The sequence below is a fragment of the Ranitomeya imitator genome, chromosome 4 (assembly GCF_032444005.1).
Source record: "Ranitomeya imitator isolate aRanImi1 chromosome 4, aRanImi1.pri, whole genome shotgun sequence".
Taxonomy (NCBI): domain Eukaryota; kingdom Metazoa; phylum Chordata; class Amphibia; order Anura; family Dendrobatidae; genus Ranitomeya; species Ranitomeya imitator.
This window is the reverse complement of record NC_091285.1, coordinates 188,180,351-188,199,133: the sequence shown is the minus strand read 5'-3', so window position 1 is coordinate 188,199,133 and position 18,783 is coordinate 188,180,351. Positions and strand designations below refer to the sequence as shown.

Genomic DNA, 18,783 nt, shown 5'->3' with positions numbered 1-18,783 from the left:
GCTCCATGCAGTTAATTATGGCCCCATAACATGCTCCATATACAAATATGCCCCATATAATGCCCCATACAGTTCATTACGGCCCCATAGATGCTCCATATACAAATATACCCCATATAATGCTCCACACAATTCAGTATGGCCCCATAGATGCTCCATATAACAATGTGCCACATATAATGCTGCTGCTGCAATGAAAAAAAATGACATACTCCCCCCTCATCGCTGCTCCTCAGCGTCCCGTCTCTCCGCACTGACTGTTCAGGCAGAGGGCGGCGTGCACACTAATACGTCATCGCGTCCTCTGAACTGAACAGTCAGTACAGACGACGTGGAAGACGGAGTGGCGCCGACGTTGGCACAAGGGACAGGTGAATATTTAATACTCACCTGCTCCCGGCCAAGTCCCTGGCAGCTTCTCCCGGACAGATGGTCTCCGGCGCCCGCAGCTTCTTCCTGTATTGAGCGGTCACTGGTACCGCTCATTACAGTAATGAATATGCGGCTCGTCCATATTCATTACTTTAATGAGCGGTACCACGTGACCAATGAACAGAGGAAGAAGGTGCCGGCGCCGGAGACCATGGGACACGCAGGGGCCGCGTCAGGAGCAGGTGAGTATGTGACCGTCATCGCTCCCCCTCACCCGCCGACCCCCCCGCCTTCCATGACTCGAGTATAAGCCAAGAGGGGCACTTTCAGCCCATTTTTGGGGGCTGAAAATCTCGGCTTATACTCGAGTATATACGGTAAATTTAGCGATGTAGTTAGTAAAATAGGTTCACTTATGGGGGGAGTGACAGTGTCACTGGCGCCTTATGTGAGGGGAGATATGTGTCACAAACGTTGCTTTCCAGCGTGATGTGAAAGCCATAAGTGTTTTCTCCAGCATGATATGTGCGGAGAACAATCCAGTCGCTATATGGGCCTGACGTCCAGCTAGGTTTGTTTTTCTTTGTGTTGCGTGGAGGAGAGGAAGCCTCCAGACCTACAGCTCCTGCGAGAGCTGCCACATGTATTGTCCCATAGGAACTGGGCAGGACTGTATATGAACATTTTACTTTCATTTGAGCCAGAAAAGCGGTCTTCTGTTACCAGTTTCGGTTTTATGGTTTATGATGCATTAAACCACTCAGAGACTTTAACCACACATGTGCCTGTGTCTAACTCGAGGAGCAGCTACCGTATTTTTCGGACCATAAGCCGCACTTTTTTTCCTCCAAATTTGGTAGGAAAGTGTGGGTGCGTCTTATGGTCCAAATGTAACATGTGGGGAGGGGGGGCAGCGGCAGAGTGGGATCGCACTCACAGGAGGCAGGAAAATGTCGCCACTGCAGGAATCCAGAGCTGGGGAAACCACATGGTCCCGATGATTAAAGTGAAGTGAATATTCATTAGCCACTTCTCCCACCTGTCAGCACCCAGCATTAAGCGGGGAGCAGCAAATGAATATGCCTTCACTTAACCAGCGGACCCACATGGTTTCCCCAGCGCTGGATTCCGGCAGCGGCTGGGTAGATTGTGTGTCCGTTGGAGGAGGGGGAAGGAGCAGGGTGCTACAGGAGGGATCGCCGCATACCTGACAGTTCAGCCCCGGTCGGGCTGTGCTGGACGCTGAGTGCTCCCTGCTCCAGCATAGGACCTGTGTGAGGTCATGAAGAGGGTGGGCTGGAGCATCACATGACCGCACAAAGCCCTCTCTTCATTATGTCATCAGGTCCTGAAGACGTACTCGAGTACCAGAATCTGCAAGCTTCTTCTTACATGACCTGTGGAGAGGCAATATGAGGGAGGGCTCTGTGTGGTCATGGGATGCTGCAGCTCTTCATTACTTCACCACAGCGTGGCTGGCTGCGGGACCTGCACATGTAAGAATGAATTAACCCCTTCAAGACCCAGCCTATTTTGACCTTAAAGACCTTGCCGTTTTTTGCAATTCTGACCAGTGTCCCTTTATGAGGTAATAACTCAGGAACGCTTCAACGGATCCTAGCGGTTCTGAGATTGTTTTTTCGTGACATATTGGGCTTCATGTTAGTGGTAAATTTAGGTCAATAAATTCTGCATTTATTTGTGATAAACACGGAAATTTGGCGAAAATTTTGAAAATTTCGCAATTTTCACATTTTGAATTTTTATTCTGTTAAACCAGAGAGATATGTGACACAAAATAGTTAATAAATAACATTTCCCACATGTATACTTTACATCAGCACAATTTTGGAAACAAAATTTTTTTTTGTTAGGAAGTTATAAGGGTTAAAATTCGACCAGCGATTTGTCATTTTTACAACGAAATTTACAAAACCATTTTTTTTAGGGACCACCTCACATTTGAAGTCAGTTTGAGGGGTCTATTTGGCTGAAAATACCCAAAAGTGACACCATTCTAAAAACTGCACCCCTCAAGGTACTCAAAACCACATTCAAGAAGTTTATTAACCCTTCAGGTGCTTCACAGCAGCAGAAGCAACATGGAAGGAAAAAATGAACATTTAACTTTTTAGTCACAAAAATTATCTTTTAGCAACAATTTTTTTATTTTCCCAATGGTAAAAGGAGAAACTGAACCACGAAAGTTGTTGTCCAATTTGTCCTGAGTACGCTGATACCTCATATGTGGGGGTAAACCACTGTTTTGGCGCACGGCAGGGCTTGGAAGGGAAGGAGCGCCATTTGACTTTTTGAATCAAAAATTGGCTCCACTCTTTAGCGGACACCATGTCACGTTTGGAGAGCCCCCGTGTGCCTAAAAATTGGAGCTCCCCCACAAGTGACCCCATTTTGGAAACTAGACGCCCCAAGGAACTTATCTAGATGCATAGTGAGCACTTTGAACCCCCAGGTGCTTCACAAATTGATCCATAAAAATGAAAAAGTACTTTTTTTTCACAAAAAAATTCTTTTAGCCTCAATTTTTTCATTTTCTCATGGGCAACAGGATAAAATGGATCCTAAAATGTGTTGGGCAATTTCTCCTGAGTACACCAATACCTCACATGTGGAGGTAAACCACTGTTTGGGCACATGGTAAGGCTCGGAAGGGAAGGAGCGCCATTTGACTTTTTGAATGAAAAATTATTTCCATCGTTAGCGGACACCATGTCGCGTTTGGATAGCTCCTGTGTGCCTAAACATTGGCGCTCCCCCACAAGTGACCCCATTTTGGAAACTAGACCCCCCAAGGAACTAATTTAGATGCCTAGTGAGCACTTTAAACCCTCAGGTGCTTCACAAATTGATCTGTAAAAATGAAAAAGTAATTTTTTTTCACAAAAAAATTCTTTTCGCCTCAATTTTTTCATTTTCACATGGGCAGTAGGATAAAATGGATCATAAAATTTGTTGGGCAATTTCTCCCGAGTACGCCGATACCTCATATGTGGGGGTAAACCACTGTTTGGGCACTCGGCAGGGCTCGGAAGAGAAGGCGCGCCATTTGACTTTTTGAATGGAAAATTAGCTCCAATTGTTAGCGGACACCATGTCGCGTTTGGAGAGCCCCTGTGTGCCTAAACATTGGAGCTCCCGCACAAGTGACCCCATTTTGGAAACTAGACCCCCCAAGGAACTTATCTAGATGCATATTGAGCACTTTAAACCCCCAGGTGCTTCACAGAAGTTTATAACGCAGAGCCATGAAAATAAAAAATAATTTTTCTTTCCTCAAAAATGATTTTTTAGCCTGGAATTTCCTATTTTGCCAAGGATAATAGGAGAAATTGGACCCCAAATATTGTTGTCCAGTTTGTCCTGAGTACGCTGATACCCCATATGTGGGGGTAAACCACTGTTTGGGCGCACGGCAGGGCTCGGAAGGGATGGCACGCCATTTGGCTTTTTAAATGGAAAATTAGCTCCAATCATTAGCGGACACCATGTCACGTTTGGAGAGCCCCTGTGTGCCTAAACATTGGAGATCCCCCAGAAATGACACCATTTTAGAAACTAGACCCCCAAAGGAACTAATCTAGATGTGTGGTGAGGACTTTGAACCCCCAAGTGCTTCACAGAAGTTTATAACGCAGAGCCATGAAAATAAAAAAAAAAATTATTTTCTCAAAAATGATCTTTTAGCCTGCAATTTTTTATTTTCCCAAGGGTAACAGGAGAAATTTGACCCCAAAAGTTGTTGTCCAGTTTCTCCTGAGTACGCTGATACCCCATATGTGGGGGTAAATCACTGTTTGGGCACATGCCGGGGCTCGGAAGTGAAGTAGTGACGTTTTGAAATGCAGACTTTGATGGAATGCTCTGTGGGCGTCACGTTGCGTTTGCAGAGCCCCTGATGTGGCTTAACAGTAGAAACCCCCCACAAGTGACCCCATTTTGGAAACTAGACCCCCAAAGGAACTTATCTAGATGTGTGGTGAGCACTTTGAACCCCCAAGTGCTTCATAGAAGTTTATAATGCAGAGCCGTGAAAATAATAAATACGTTTTCTTTCCTCAAAAATAATTATTTAGCCCAGAATTTTTTAATTTTCCCAAGGGTAACAGGAGAAATTTGACCCCAATATTTGTTGTCCAGTTTCTCCTGAGTACGGTGATACCCCATATGTGGGGGTAAACTACTGTTTGGGCACATGCCGGGGCTTGGAATTGAAGTAGTGACGTTTTGAAATGCAGACTTTGATGGAATGCTCTGCGGGCGTCACGTTGCGTTTGCAGAGCCCCTGATGTGCCTAAACAGTAGAAACCCCCCACAAGTGACCCCATTTTGGAAACTAGACCCTGAAAGGAACTTATCTAGATGTGTGGTGAGCACTTTGAACCCCCAAGTGCTTCATAGAAGTTTATAATGCAGAGCCGTGAAAATAATAAATACGTTTTCTTTCCTCAAAAATAATTATTTAGCCCAGAATTTTTTATTTTCCCAAGGGTTACAGGAGAAATTGGACCCCAAAAGTTGTTGTCCAGTTTCTCCTGAGTACGCTGATACCCCATATGTGGGGGTAAACCACTGTTTGGGCACACGTCGGGGTTCAGAAGGGAAGAAGTGACTTTTGAAATGCAGACTTTGATGGAATGGTCTGCGGGTGTCACGTTGCGTTTGCAGAGCCCCTGGTGTGCCTAAACAGTAGAAACCCCCCACAAGTGACCCCATTTTAGAAACTAGACCCCCCAAGGAACTTATCTAGATATGTGGTGAGCACTTTGAACCCCCAAGTGCTTCACAGACGTTTACAACGCAGAGCCGTGAAAATAAAAAATCATTTTTCTTTCCTCAAAAATTATGTTTTAGCAAGCATTTTTTTAGATTCACAAGGGTAACAGGAGAAATTGGACCCCAGTAATTGTTGCGCAGTTTGTCCTGAGTATGCTGGTACCCCATATGTGGGGGTAAACCACTGTTTGGGCACACGTCAGGGCTCGGAAGTGAGGGAGCACCATTTGACTTTTTGAATACGAGATTGGCTGGAATCAATGGTGGCGCCATGTTGCGTTTGGAGACCCCTGATGTGCCTAAACAGTGGTAACCCCTCAATTCTAACTCCAACACTAACCCCAACACACCCCTAACCCTAATCCCAACTGTAGCCATAATCCTAATCACAACCCTAACCCCAACACACCCCTAACCACAACACTAACCCCAACACACCCCTAACCCTAACCACAACCCTAATTCCAACCCTAACCCTAAGGCTATGTGCCCACGTTGCGGATTCGTGTGAGATATTTCCGCACCATTTTTGAAAAATCTGCGGGTAAAAGGCACTGTGTTTTACCTGCGGATTTTCCGCGGATTTCCAGTGTTTTTTGTGCGGATTTCACCTGCGGATTCCTATTGAGGAACAGGTGTAAAACGCCGCGGAATCCGCACAAAGAATTGACATGCTGCGGAAAATACAACGCAGCGTTCCCGCGCTGTATTTTCCGCACCATGGGCACAGCGGATTTGGTTTTTCATATGTTTACATGGTACTGTAAACCTGATGGAACACTGCTGCGAATCCGCAGCCAAATCCGCACCGTGTGCACATAGCCTAATTCTAAAGGTATGTGCACACGCTGCGGAAAATGCTGCGGATCCGCAGCAGTTTCCCATGAGTGTACAGTTCAATGTAAACCTATGGGAAACAAAAATCGCTGTACACATGCTGCGGAAAAACTGCACGGAAACGCAGCGGTTTACATTCCGCAGCATGTCACTTCTTTGTGCGGATTCCGCAGCGGTTTTACAACTGCTCCAATAGAAAATCGCAATTGTAAAACCGCAGTGAAATGCGCAGAAAAAAACGCGGTAAATCCGCCATAAATCCGCAGCGGTTTAGCACTGCGGATTTATCAAATCCGCAGCGGAAAAATCCGCAGAGGACCAGAATACGTGTGCACATTCCTAACCCTAACCCTAGCCCTAACCCTACCCCTAACCCTACCCCTAACCCTAGCCCTACCCCTAACCCTACCCCTAACCCTAACCCTATTCTAACATTAGTGGAAAAAAAAAAATTTCTTTATTTTTTTTATTGTCCCTACCTATGGGGGTGACAAAGGGGGGGGGTCATTTATTATTTTTTTTATTTTGATCACTGAGATAGATTATATCTCAGTGATCAAAATGCACTTTGGAACGAATCTGCCGGCCGGCAGATTCGGCGGGCGCACTGCGCATGCGCCCGCCATTTTGGAAGATGGCGGCGCCCGGGAGAAGACGGACGGGACCACGGCTGGATCGGTAAGTATGATAGGGTGGGGGGGGACCACGGGGGGGGGGGATCGGAGCACGGGGGGGGGAATCGGAGCGCGGGAGGGGTGGAACGGAGCGCGGGGGGCGTGGAACGGAGCACGGGGGGGCTGGAATGGAGCACGGGGGGTGGAACGGAGCACGGGGGGGTGGATCGGAGTGCAGGGGGGGTGATTGGAGCACGGGGGGGTGATTGGAGCACGGGGGGAGCGGACACGAGCACGGGGGGGAGCGGAGCACTGGACGGAGGGGAGCCGGAGCAGTGTACCGGCCAGATCGGGGGGGTGGGGGGGCGATCGGAGGGGTGGGGTGGGGGCACACTAGTATTTCCAGCCATGGCCGATGATATTGCAGCATCGGCCATGGCTGGATTGTAATATTTCACCCGTTATAATGGGTGAAATATTACAAATCGCTCTGATTGGCAGTTTCACTTTCAACAGCCAATCAGAGCGATCGTAGCCACGAGGGGGTGAAGCCACCCCCCCTGGGCTAAACTACCACTCCCCCTGTCCCTGCAGATCGGGTGAAATGGGAGTTAACCCTTTCACCCGGCCTGCAGGGACGCGATCTTTCTATGACGCCGCATAGGCGTCATGGGTCGGATTGGCACCGACTTTCATGACGCCTACGTGGCGTCAAAGGTCGGGAAGGGGTTAAAATTACAACACAAAAATGCACTCTGCCACTACTGTGGTGAACTATAACTCACAGAATGTCACAGGATCTGCAGGACATGCTGGGAATTATAGTTCTCCCATGGGATCTTAAAGCAGCACTCCAGTGTTATTTTTCATTACTGGAGTGGTGCTTTATAAAGCCCTGTGCCCCCATTCTTATACTCATCCTCCGGCATCTTCATATAGTACTTTACCGTCACCACGCCAATAACATACTATTATATATAATAACACCACATATGTTAGTATGTTATTAAATATTTTACCACATTTTTTGCTTCAAATATTTTTTTCCCTACTTTCCACCTCTAAAGCCTGGGTGCGTCTTATAGTCTGAAAAATACGGTAAGTGACCGGACCCTCCACAGGGGTTTCTGCTGTGACACTGGTCAGATTTAAAAAACAAGGCTCGGTCATTAACGTAGAAAGTGGCTCGGTCAGGTTAACATTACATTTACCCAGCAAAGTCCGCCACAAAGAAAATAGGTTTAAAAACCAGTTTCCAGCAAATATGCTGAACAGAAAAGCCAAACCAGGCCATTAAAAAATAAACACATTAACATGAGTAGAGTAGCTTTCTACAGGAGACCATCCTTTTACTTAGATCCAAATCTTGCTCCGAGGCCTACCAGACTAGTTCCATGGGTCTAAAGGACCAAGAAAAGACTGCTCCATAGTTTAATACTTTTCTTTATCAGGAAAGGAGTTAAAAGCACGAGTCCTCGATGTTGCTCACAGCCAGCTGTAACTATCACCTTTGCTCATTTTGGACGTTCAATTCCTTGAACGCATTTTTGACTGTTATTTGACTCGAGCTCGTAATAAACTTCTAAAACCACCCAGTAGGGAAATCGGCTTGTCCAGTGCCCAGAAATGAGTGTTTGTGAAAGCGCGTACAACTCTTCACAACTGCAATGTGAGAAACATTTGCTCGCCACTTCACACAGCGCAGCTTCTCAGTTCTCATGCTTCCAAGGCGCCTGTAACATTGCTTTACCTGCTGGAATTTCATTTGTGAATGTGTTTGTCAGCTTGGAAACTGGCACAATTAGAGGGAAGGTGCCAAAACACTGAATGCAAGTGGATCTGGCTGCTCAAAGTGAGCGAAAGCAGGACGGCCCCAAGCTTGTAACGTAGAGTCACTGCCGATCATCACCGAGCATGCAGCACGTCTCACTGCAGGGTGGCAATATAATAATGGTGGACCATGTCGAGCTGCTAAACAAACAGCATGACCAGTCAGATCTAGTGTGCTCTTCAGGGCTATTACTGGTACAGCCCCAGTTATGCTTTCCTTTCAGTTTGTTGAAGAGGCTTTATTATTAGAATAAATTATGTGAGTCCTAACTATTATCTTCACTGTTATAATGTACAATAACAAATTATATTGTGGTACCGTGTTAGCCAGAAAAATCGATGTGAATACTTTTCTACCCAATGATGGCAAAAGTATTCTAGGAGTGATCCCTTTATTGGCTAACCACAAAATAATGATAATGTTTGCAAGCTTTCAGAGCACAGAGGCTCCTACTTCAGGCAGCATTATATAGGAGCCACTGTGCTCTGGAAGCTTGCAAACATTGACTTCACTGTTATATACATTTAAAGGGGTATTCCCATTACCAAGATCCTATCCCAATACGTAGTAAATGTATAATAATATCAGCAAATACCTCCAATTACAAATGCAGTATAGTTCTTCTGATTCACTACGTCACTTATATGTGCAGGGCATTGCAGTAGCTTAGAAATCCATGGTTTTGACCACTAAGAGCTGTCACTATATGAGTGGTTGTAAACATGGATACCTAAACTATTACAATGCCTGTACATGGGGTAAATGACATAGCAAACCTGAAGAACTATATTAAATTTCTCACTAGAGGTATTTGCTATTATTCTTACGCCTTCTACATATTGGTGTGTGTCTGTAAAGTCATGGTGCACCAGTACATTTTGGCGCCCTTTCTCTGGCCCAATCATATCAGACCTGTTCATGAGGAGAGATCACAAGAACCAATCAAACACCACAAACTCATTTAAGCTGTTGCTGAGCCCCCAGTCACATTAACCCCTCATAAACTGAACTCTGATTAATACACTGATTAATACACTTCACTAACGTTTAGATGTGTGTAGGGTAACAAATGGAGCCCACATCGAACTGCACTGAATAGTTATGAAACTGGGAGAGTTTTTCATTTATTTGGAGGAGCTTCCAGTGACTGGTCAAAAGTGCACCATGACTTTACGGACACACTGTATAATATATATACATGTGTGTGTGTGTGTGTGTGTGTGTGTGTGTGTGTGTGTGTGTGTGTGTGTGTGTGTGTGTGTGTGTGTGTGTACAGTACAGACCAAAAGTTTGGACACACCTTCTCATTTAAAGATTTTTCTGTTTTTTCATGACTATGAAAATTGTAAATTCACACTGAAGGCATCAAAACTATGAATTAACACATGTGGAATTACATACTTAACAAAAAAAGTGTGAAACAACTGAAATTATGTCTTATATTCTAGGTTCTTCCAAGTAGCCACCTTTTGCTTTGATGACTGCTTTGCACACTTTTGGCATTCTCTTGATGAGCTTCAAGAGGTAATCACTGGAAATGGTCTTCCAACAATCTTGAAGGAGTTCCCAGAGATGCTTAGCACTTGCTGGCCCTTTTGCCTTCACTCTGCGGTCCAGCTCACCCCAAACCATTAAGTCATCTGGCGAAGCACCCCATCACTCTCCTTCTTGCTCAAACAGCCCTTAAACAGCCTGGAGGTGTGTTTGGGGTCATTGTCCGGTTGAAAAATAAATGATGGTCCAACTAAACGCAAACCGAATGGAATAGCATGCCGTTGCAAGATGCTGTGGTAGCCATGCTAGTTCAGTATGCCTTCAATTTTGAATAAATCCCCAACAGTGTCACCAGCAAAGCACCCCCACACCATCATACCTCCTCCTCCATGAGTCCATCCGTTCACCTTTTCTGCGTAACACAAAGACACGGTGGTTGGAACCAAAGATCTCAAATTTGGACTCATCAGACCAAAGCACAGATTTTCACTGGTCTATTGTCCATTCCTTGTGTTCTTTAGCCCAAACAAGTCTCTTCTGCTTGTTGCCTGTCCTTAGCAGTGGTTTCCTAGCAGCTATTTTACCATGAAGTCCTGCTGCACAAAGTCTTCTCTTAACAGTTGTTGTAAAGATGTCTCTGCTTCTAGAACTCTGTGTGGCATTGACCTGGTCTCTAATCTGAGCTGCTGTTAACCTGCGATTTCTGAAGCTGGTGACTCGGATAAACTTATCCTCAGAAGCAGAAGTGACTCTTGGTCTTCCTTTCCTGGGGCGGTCCTCATGTGAGCCAGGTTCTTTGTAGCACTTGATTGTTTTTGCAACTGCACTTGGGGACACTTTCAAAGTTTTCCCAATTTTTCAGACTGACACCTTCATTTCTTACAGTAATGATGGCCACTTGTTTTTCTTTACTTAGCTGCTTTTTTCTTGCCATAATACAAATTCTAACAGTCTAAGCAGAAGGACTATCAGCTGTGTATCCACCAGACTTATGCTCAACACAACTGATGGTCCCAACCCCATTTATAAGGCAAGAAATCCCACTTATTAAACCTGACAAGTGAAGTGAAAACCATTTCCGGTGACTACCTTTTGAAGCTCATCAAGAGAATGCCAAGAGTGTACAAAGCAGTCATCAAAGCAAAAGGTGGCTACTTTGAAGAACCTAGAAAATAAGACATATTTTCAGTTGTTTCACACTTTTTTTTGTTAAGTATATAATTCCACATGTGTTAATTCATAGTTTTGATGCCTTCAGTGTAAATTTACAATTTTCATAGTCATGAAAATATGGAAAAATCTTTAAATGAGGTGTGTCCAAACTTTTGGTCTGTACTGTATGTATGTATGTATGTATGTATGTATATGTACATACACACACACACACGCGCGCGCACGCACGCACAAACACACACAAACGTGGCTTCAGAAGAAGGGAGTCCAGGAAAAGAATGCACGTAGCCACTGTGTACACACGTGTGGCTGTACATACGCTGGCAGAATTCTTTGGGAACCGAGCACTCTCAATCAGAAGCGGAAGAACAACCCCAATATGCAAATGAGGATGTGTAATGGTTCACCAAACTCTTGGCCACCTAGTAACAGGCACAGGGCTCGCATGGGTGTTATAGGGGCTATACAACACTGTACAGCCAAATTTTAAATGCATTTTGGGGGGTGATGAACTCCCTTTAAAAAAAAAAAAATGAGTAGACCCCAAAACTAAACAACATAGACGAGACCTTCTACGCTCACTCTTTATAAAAACATAATCTTGGAAGAAAGCAGGAGGGACTGAAAACTTTTAACCTCAGTCCTTTCAAAGAATTAAAGCTGCTTTATTTCTTAAACTTCAAAGTGGTCACCATGGAAACAAAGGGTGGTACAATAATAAGAAACAACTATATGAACTTACATTCCTTTTATTTTAAAGGGAAAACCACAATTCCTTCACTTACACAAAAAGACTTTTAAAACAATGTTTATATATATATATATATATATATATGTATATATATATATATATATATATATATATATATATATATATATATATATGTATATATATATATATATATATATATATATATTTTACATAAGTGATTTTGAACCTCAGTTTTGTTACTGTAAAATGTGAATTTTGCTGTTGTGTAAGTTTTAATTCTTTATTCTTTTAAAGGGGAATTTGACAGTCAGCATAAGTCAGACCCTGGCTGATGCATGTTCCTTCCCTTGGCCAGGTTACCTCCCTATACACACAAGGAAGGAGTCCGGCCAGTCTAGAGGAGTGGGAAGAGCCCAGCCTTGGAATTCTCATCCAAGATGACACAGAGGCAGTGGTAAGCTTTACAAAGTATGCTTTCTCTCACTAGCTGCAACGTTTTGAAGTAAAGCATAAATGGCTGCAGAAATGTAGCCAATGTCTGATTCATGCAGCTTGTGGTTCGCATAGCACGAGTCTACTGTCAGGATCCCTTTATAGTCAGTAATCCGCAGCTCCTGCCGGGAATTGCTGATAGAATATTACACACAATCATAACCAGACTATACAATTACAGGAAGTGTATCTTTTTTTCACATTAACTTATATGTTTATATCTACACGTGATTAAAAAGTGTTATTAAAAGTGAATGGCTACAACACAAACAGAAAATAAACATTTCTGTTCATATTACCAACATTACAGTTACTTTGGATTTTATAGAATTCTACGGTTTTCTTGACTTGGTGGAAAGTCAAACCAAGTAAGCACAAAATCCACAAATTGGGGCATGAGATTTGCTCACGGGATCGACACTATAGTTACATCATACAGTGGGGTAAATAAGTATTTGATACACCGCAGATTTTGCAGTTTTCCCACCTACAAAGAATGGAGACATGTGTAATTTTTATGATCGGTACACTTCAACTGTGAAAAAAAAAAAAATATTCAGAACATCACATTGTATGATTTTTACATAATTTGTATTTGATACAATAGAAAAACAGAAATTAATATTTGGTACAGAAACCTTTGTTTGCAATTACAGAGGTCAGATTTTTCCTGTAGTTCTTGACCCAAGTTTGCACACATTGAAAAAGGGATTTTCTTTTTACGGAGCCACTCCTTTGTTTCCCTGGTTATGTGTGTTGAGTCATTGTCATGCTAGAAGACACAGCCACAACCCATCTTCAATGATCTTACTAAGGGAATGAGGTTGTTGGCCAAAATCTCACAATACATGACCCCATCCATCTTCCCTTCAATATGGTACAGTTGTTCTGTACCCTTTACAGAAAAACACCCCCAAAGAATGTTTCCTCCACCATGCTTCACGGTTGGAACAGTGTTCTTAGGGTTGTACTTAGCGGTCTTATTCCTCCAAACACGGCAATAGGCGTTCATACTAAAAAGTTCTATTTTGGCCTAATCTGACCACATGACTTTCTCCCATGCCTCCTCTGGTTCATCCAGATGGTCATTGGCGATCTTTAAATGGGCCTGGACATGTACTGGCGTGAGCAGGGGGACCTCGCTTGCCTTGCAGAACTTTAATCCATGATGGCATAGTGTGTTACTGATGGTTATGTTTGAGACTCTGGTTCCAGCTCTCTTCAGGTAATTGACCAGGTAATCCCATGTTTCTTGTTTCTTCCATTTTCTAATAATTGCACCAACAGTTCTTGCCTTCTCACCAGGCTGCTTGCCTATTGTCCTATAGCTTACCCCAGCCTTGCACAGGTCTACAATTTAGCCCCTGATGTCCTCAGACAGCTCTTTGATCTTGGCCATGGTGGAGAGGTTGGAGTATAATTGATTTAGTGTGTGAACATGTGTCTTTTAAACAGGTAACGAGTTCAAACAGGTGCAATTAAAACAGGTAATGCGTTCAGAGTAGGAGGGCTTCATAAAGAAAAACTAGTAAGTCTGTGAGAGCCAGAATTCTTGCTGGTTGGTAGGTGATCAAATACTTATTTCATGCAATAAAATGCAATTATTTATTTAAAAATCATGCAATGTGATATTCTGTTTATGTCATATGTCGTGTCCCTGACTTTGATGAAGACTCGCACGCCAAGCCAGCATCTATCCCTGCAGATGATGGCTGATTTATTTACCCATCAGGCCGCAGATGAAGTATAGCTCCGCCCAAATCTGTTAAAACTGTTGAATTCCGCTGTTAATCTCTAACAGCAGCATTTAACACACGCCAGAATGGGGGGGAGCATCAGTCACTGTGCCCATAGGCAAACACATGATGTGATCGCGGGGCACTGATGAATTGCCATGACAGCAGGGGGTCTGTTGGAAGACCTCTGTGCTTGTCACAACATATTCCTATTGCTGGCGTTCATGGGAGATCTTGATTTTAGCTATTCATAGAAGTGTTGATGCACTGCCATGAATAGCAAAAGTGATCAAACGATCGCAACTTCAAGTCCTCCAAGGAGACTAACAAATACAGTAAAAGGTGAAAAAAAGTAAAAAAACAAAACAAAAAAACACACAATAAATAAACCCAAAAAAGTTCAAGTACACATTTGGCACAGATGAGTCTGGAAAATCCAATGCATCAAAGTAAAATAAATTAATCTGATTCATAAATGGCATAACAAGAAACGAATATCAAAGCTCCATTTTTTTTGACAGCTGCAACATTGCAATAAAATGCAATAACAGACAATCGAAACATCGTATATACCCTAATCAGTAGCAGTACAAACGTCAGCTCAGGGTGCAAAAAAAAAATAAGCCCTCACCGAGCCCCATATCATGAAAAATGAAAACATTATGGGTCTTGGAAAATGGTGACAAGCAAAAAAATTACTTTTTTAACTGCTTAAAAAAACTGAACATATTTGGTATCTGCTTAATCATACTGACCTAGAGAATCATATTGCCAGATCAATTTCAACAACCTTGCATTTATTTTTTCCCCTGTGCTCTTGTGTACCACATGATAAAATGGATGGTGTCATTCAATAGTACAACTTGTCACACAAAAAACCACGCTCTCTTGTGGCTTTGTGGACAGAAAACTAAAAAAAAAAAAAAAAAAAAAAAAGGTTGTGGCTCTTGGAAGAAGGGGAAGAAAAATACGCAAAAAAATTGGAAAATATCAGATGGGTGAGGATCCTCATAAGACTGATATAATTAATAATTTATCTGCTTTCTATTGTTCCAAGCAGCATTACCTTTTGATCCAGGGCGATCTCCATCCCATCAGTTTCATCATCTTTGTCAGATTCTTCCTGCTTAGCTGGACTAGGCTGTGTTTCTGTGGAAAAAGAGATCAAAAATTAGCGTGGAGCAATGTTTAAGTTCTCTATCAATAGTGCAAAATCATATTTTGTCTTACTTCTAAGTGAGCACAGCAATTTTTATATTTTACGTGCGCACTACATACACATCAGATGCTCTGACGGTGCCCTTGACAATTAGCTAATGTGTACTAGGGCCTGTATTCACATAGTATCATTTCCAATTTGATATTCAAGTGAATTAAAGTCCCAAAATTCATCAGGATGGACTGAAAATCATCAGTTGAATTGGACCAGACATTGTGTTCAGTCACAAAAATGCTATTTTTGTTCCCTGACAAATTCTTGTATTATACTCTCCACAAGGTGAAACATTACCCCTTACACCACCTGGACTCTCACTCAGCCAAATCAGACTTCTTACTTTGCACCAATGAGGGGCGATACCCCCAAACACGGTGTCTGCAAAATGGATAGTCTGGTTTGGCTTTTCTCCTACAGAATGCTGTAGATAAGCCCCTGATGCCGGTGGCCTTAGTTTATAGGCCATTTTTGGGGTGACAGATTCCTGTTTAGACAAGCCATACCCAATTTTATGGCCAGTCTCCTTTTGCTCAGTCTCCTTTTGCTCACTAAACAGTGGCAAGGCAAGAAGTTTTATAGGCACTAATCTAAAAGGTGCCCTCCAGGCAAAATAACGCCTTAACACCGCCTGGGCTAGGAACGCGCACACCTCACAAATTTTCAGAGATTGCCAGAATGATGGTGTTGTCATTGAAGGCCAAAGGGGAGGGCTGAAGCAGGGTTTATGGAGAAGAACTGGGTCACTTTCCAGGCCTGGAACTTTTTTCTACGACCGCCCTCAAACTTATTTGTATAAGATAAAAAAGTTAATTTTCTCTACAATGCCGAAACTATCTATGACAAATGTATGTTTGTCATGTTCTAGAGGGATTTTCTGACCCCCCCCCCCCCCCCCCCCCAACTCACCATTTTTATCAATTAATATGTGCTGGATTCTAATTTAAACGACAACCCACAATATTTTGGGGCTTCTTTTTACCTGTCCTGCCCCCAAATGTTTAGGTTCACTGGCTTCATATTGGTTAACATTCTCAACTTACCATACTTTTAGGCCGCTTCCTGTGCTTTCTGCTAACCCATGATGATTTGTTCGGTCCTCATAGCCAGTGCTGGCACTGCCCAGGTTATGCTCCTGTACTCCTATCAGCCAGCCCACTCCACTGGCCAAGATTCTGCTATTGTATTTGCTCTGCACAATTAGCTACACTGTATATATCTATCATGCTAATAAAGTGTATTATAGTACCAGTCCTATCCACCATGTGTTACCGAACCACTCCTATTCCTGTGTATGACAGTACCACTCCTGTTCCCGTGTATGACAGTACCACTCCTCTTCCCGTGTATGACAGTACCACTCCTGTTGTGTTTGCTAATGACAGGTGTTATGAAGGCAATCCAGAAACACAGTCTGCTTAGCGATCAGAGCGCACACAGTGATCTGACAAATACCCAAAAATACAAGAACGAGCTCTGAGACGTGGAAACTCTGTAGACTGCACACCTGATCCTATCCTAAACACAACTAAAAGCGGCTGTGGATTGCGCCTAACAACTACCTAGGCAACTCGGCACAGCCTAAGAAACTAGCTAGCCTGAAGATAGAAAAATAGGCCTGACTTGCCCCAGAGAAATTCCCCAAAGGAAAAGGCAGCCCCCCACATATAATGACTGTGAGTAAGATGAAAAGACAAAACGTAGGGATGAAATAGATTCAGCAAAGTGGGGCCCGATATTCTAGGACAGAGCGAGGACAGTAAAGCGAACTTTGCAGTCTACAAAAAACCCTAAAGCAAAACCACGCAAAGGGGGCAAAAAAAACCCACCGTGCCGAACTAACGGCACGGCGGTACACCCTTTGCGTCTCAGAGCTTCCAGCAAAACAAAAGACAAGCTGGACAGAAAAAAAGCAACAAAAAAGCAAAAAGCACTTAGCTATACAGAGCAGCAGGTCACAGGAACAATCAGGAGAAGCTCAGATCCAACACTGAAACATTGACAAGGAGCAAGGATAGCAGCATCAGGCGGAGTTAAGTAATGAAGCTGTTAATGAGCTCACCAGAACACCTGAGGGAGGAGCTCAGAAGCTGCAGTACCACTTGTGACCACAGGAGTGAATTCAGCCACAGAATTCACAACAGTACCCCCCCCTTGAGGAGGGGTCACCGAACCCTCACCAGAGCCCCCAGGCCGACCAGGATGAGCCGCATGAAAGGCACGAACAAGATCGGAAGCATGAACATCAGAGGCAAAAACCCAGGAATTATCTTCCTGAGCATAACCCTTCCATTTAACCAGATACTGGAGTTTCCGTCTAGAAACACGAGAATCCAAAATCTTCTCCACAATATACTCCAATTCCCCCTCCACCAAAACCGGGGCAGGAGGCTCAACAGATGGAACCATAGGTGCCACGTATCTCCGCAACAATGACCTATGGAATACATTATGTATGGAAAAGGAGTCTGGGAGGGTCAAACAAAAAGACACAGGATTGAGAACCTCAGAAATCCTATACGGACCAATAAAACGAGGTTTAAATTTAGGAGAGGAAACCTTCATAGGAATATGACGAGAAGATAACCAAACCAGATCCCCAACACGAAGTCGGGGACCCACACGACGTCTGCGATTAGCGAAAAGTTGAGCTTTCTCCTGGGACAAGATCAAATTGTCCACTACCTGAGTCCAGATCTGCTGCAACCTATCCACCACAGAATCCACACCAGGACAGTCCGAAGACTCAACCTGTCCTGAAGAGAAACGAGGATGGAACCCAGAATTGCAAAAAAATGGAGAAACCAAGGTAGCCGAGCTGGCCCGATTATTAAGGGCGAACTCAGCCAACGGCAAAAAGGACACCCAATCATCCTGGTCTGCAGAAACAAAACATCTCAGATATGTTTCCAAGGTCTGACTGGTTCGTTCGGTCTGGCCATTAGTCTGAGGTTGGAAAGCCGAGGAAAAGGATAGGTCAATGCCCATCCTACCACAAAAGGCTCGCCAAAACCTTGAAACAAACTGGGAACCTCTGTCAGAAACAATATTCTCAGGAATGCCATGCAACCGAACCACATGCTGAAAGAACAAAGGTACCAAATCAGAGGAGGAAGGCAATTTAGCCAAGGGCACCAGATGGACCATTTTAGAAAAGCGATCACAGACCACCCAAATGACTGACATCTTTTGAGAAACGGGAAGGTCAGAAATGAAATCCATCGAAATATGTGTCCAAGGCCTCTTTGGGACCGGCAAGGGCAAAAGCAACCCACTGGCACGAGAACAGCAGGGCTTAGCCCTAGCACAAATCCCACAGGACTGCACAAAAGTACGTACATCCCGTGACAGAGATGGCCACCAGAAGGATCTAGCCACTAACTCTCTGGTACCAAAGATTCCAGGATGACCAGCCAACACCGAACAATGAAGTTCAGAGATAAGTTTATTAGTCCACCTATCAGGGACGAACAGTTTCTCTGCTGGACAACGATCAGGTTTATTCGCCTGAAATT

The 18,783-nt window shown here is 43.8% G+C and overlaps 1 protein-coding gene across 4 annotated transcripts in view; it reads right to left on the bottom strand.

The window, feature by feature from the left end:
* Positions 1 to 18,783, bottom strand: part of UIMC1 (ubiquitin interaction motif containing 1) — a 219,413-nt gene that overhangs the window by 76,938 nt on the left and 123,692 nt on the right. For all 4 annotated transcript variants that reach the window (XR_011320708.1, XM_069764179.1, XM_069764180.1 and 1 more), the window contains exon 8: positions 15,122 to 15,204. Coding sequence is in view for 3 of the 4 variants with exons in the window: in XM_069764179.1 (XP_069620280.1) it covers positions 15,122 to 15,204 (83 nt within the window). In the remaining variant the exon portion in view is untranslated. The remainder of the gene's footprint in view (positions 1 to 15,121; positions 15,205 to 18,783) is intronic.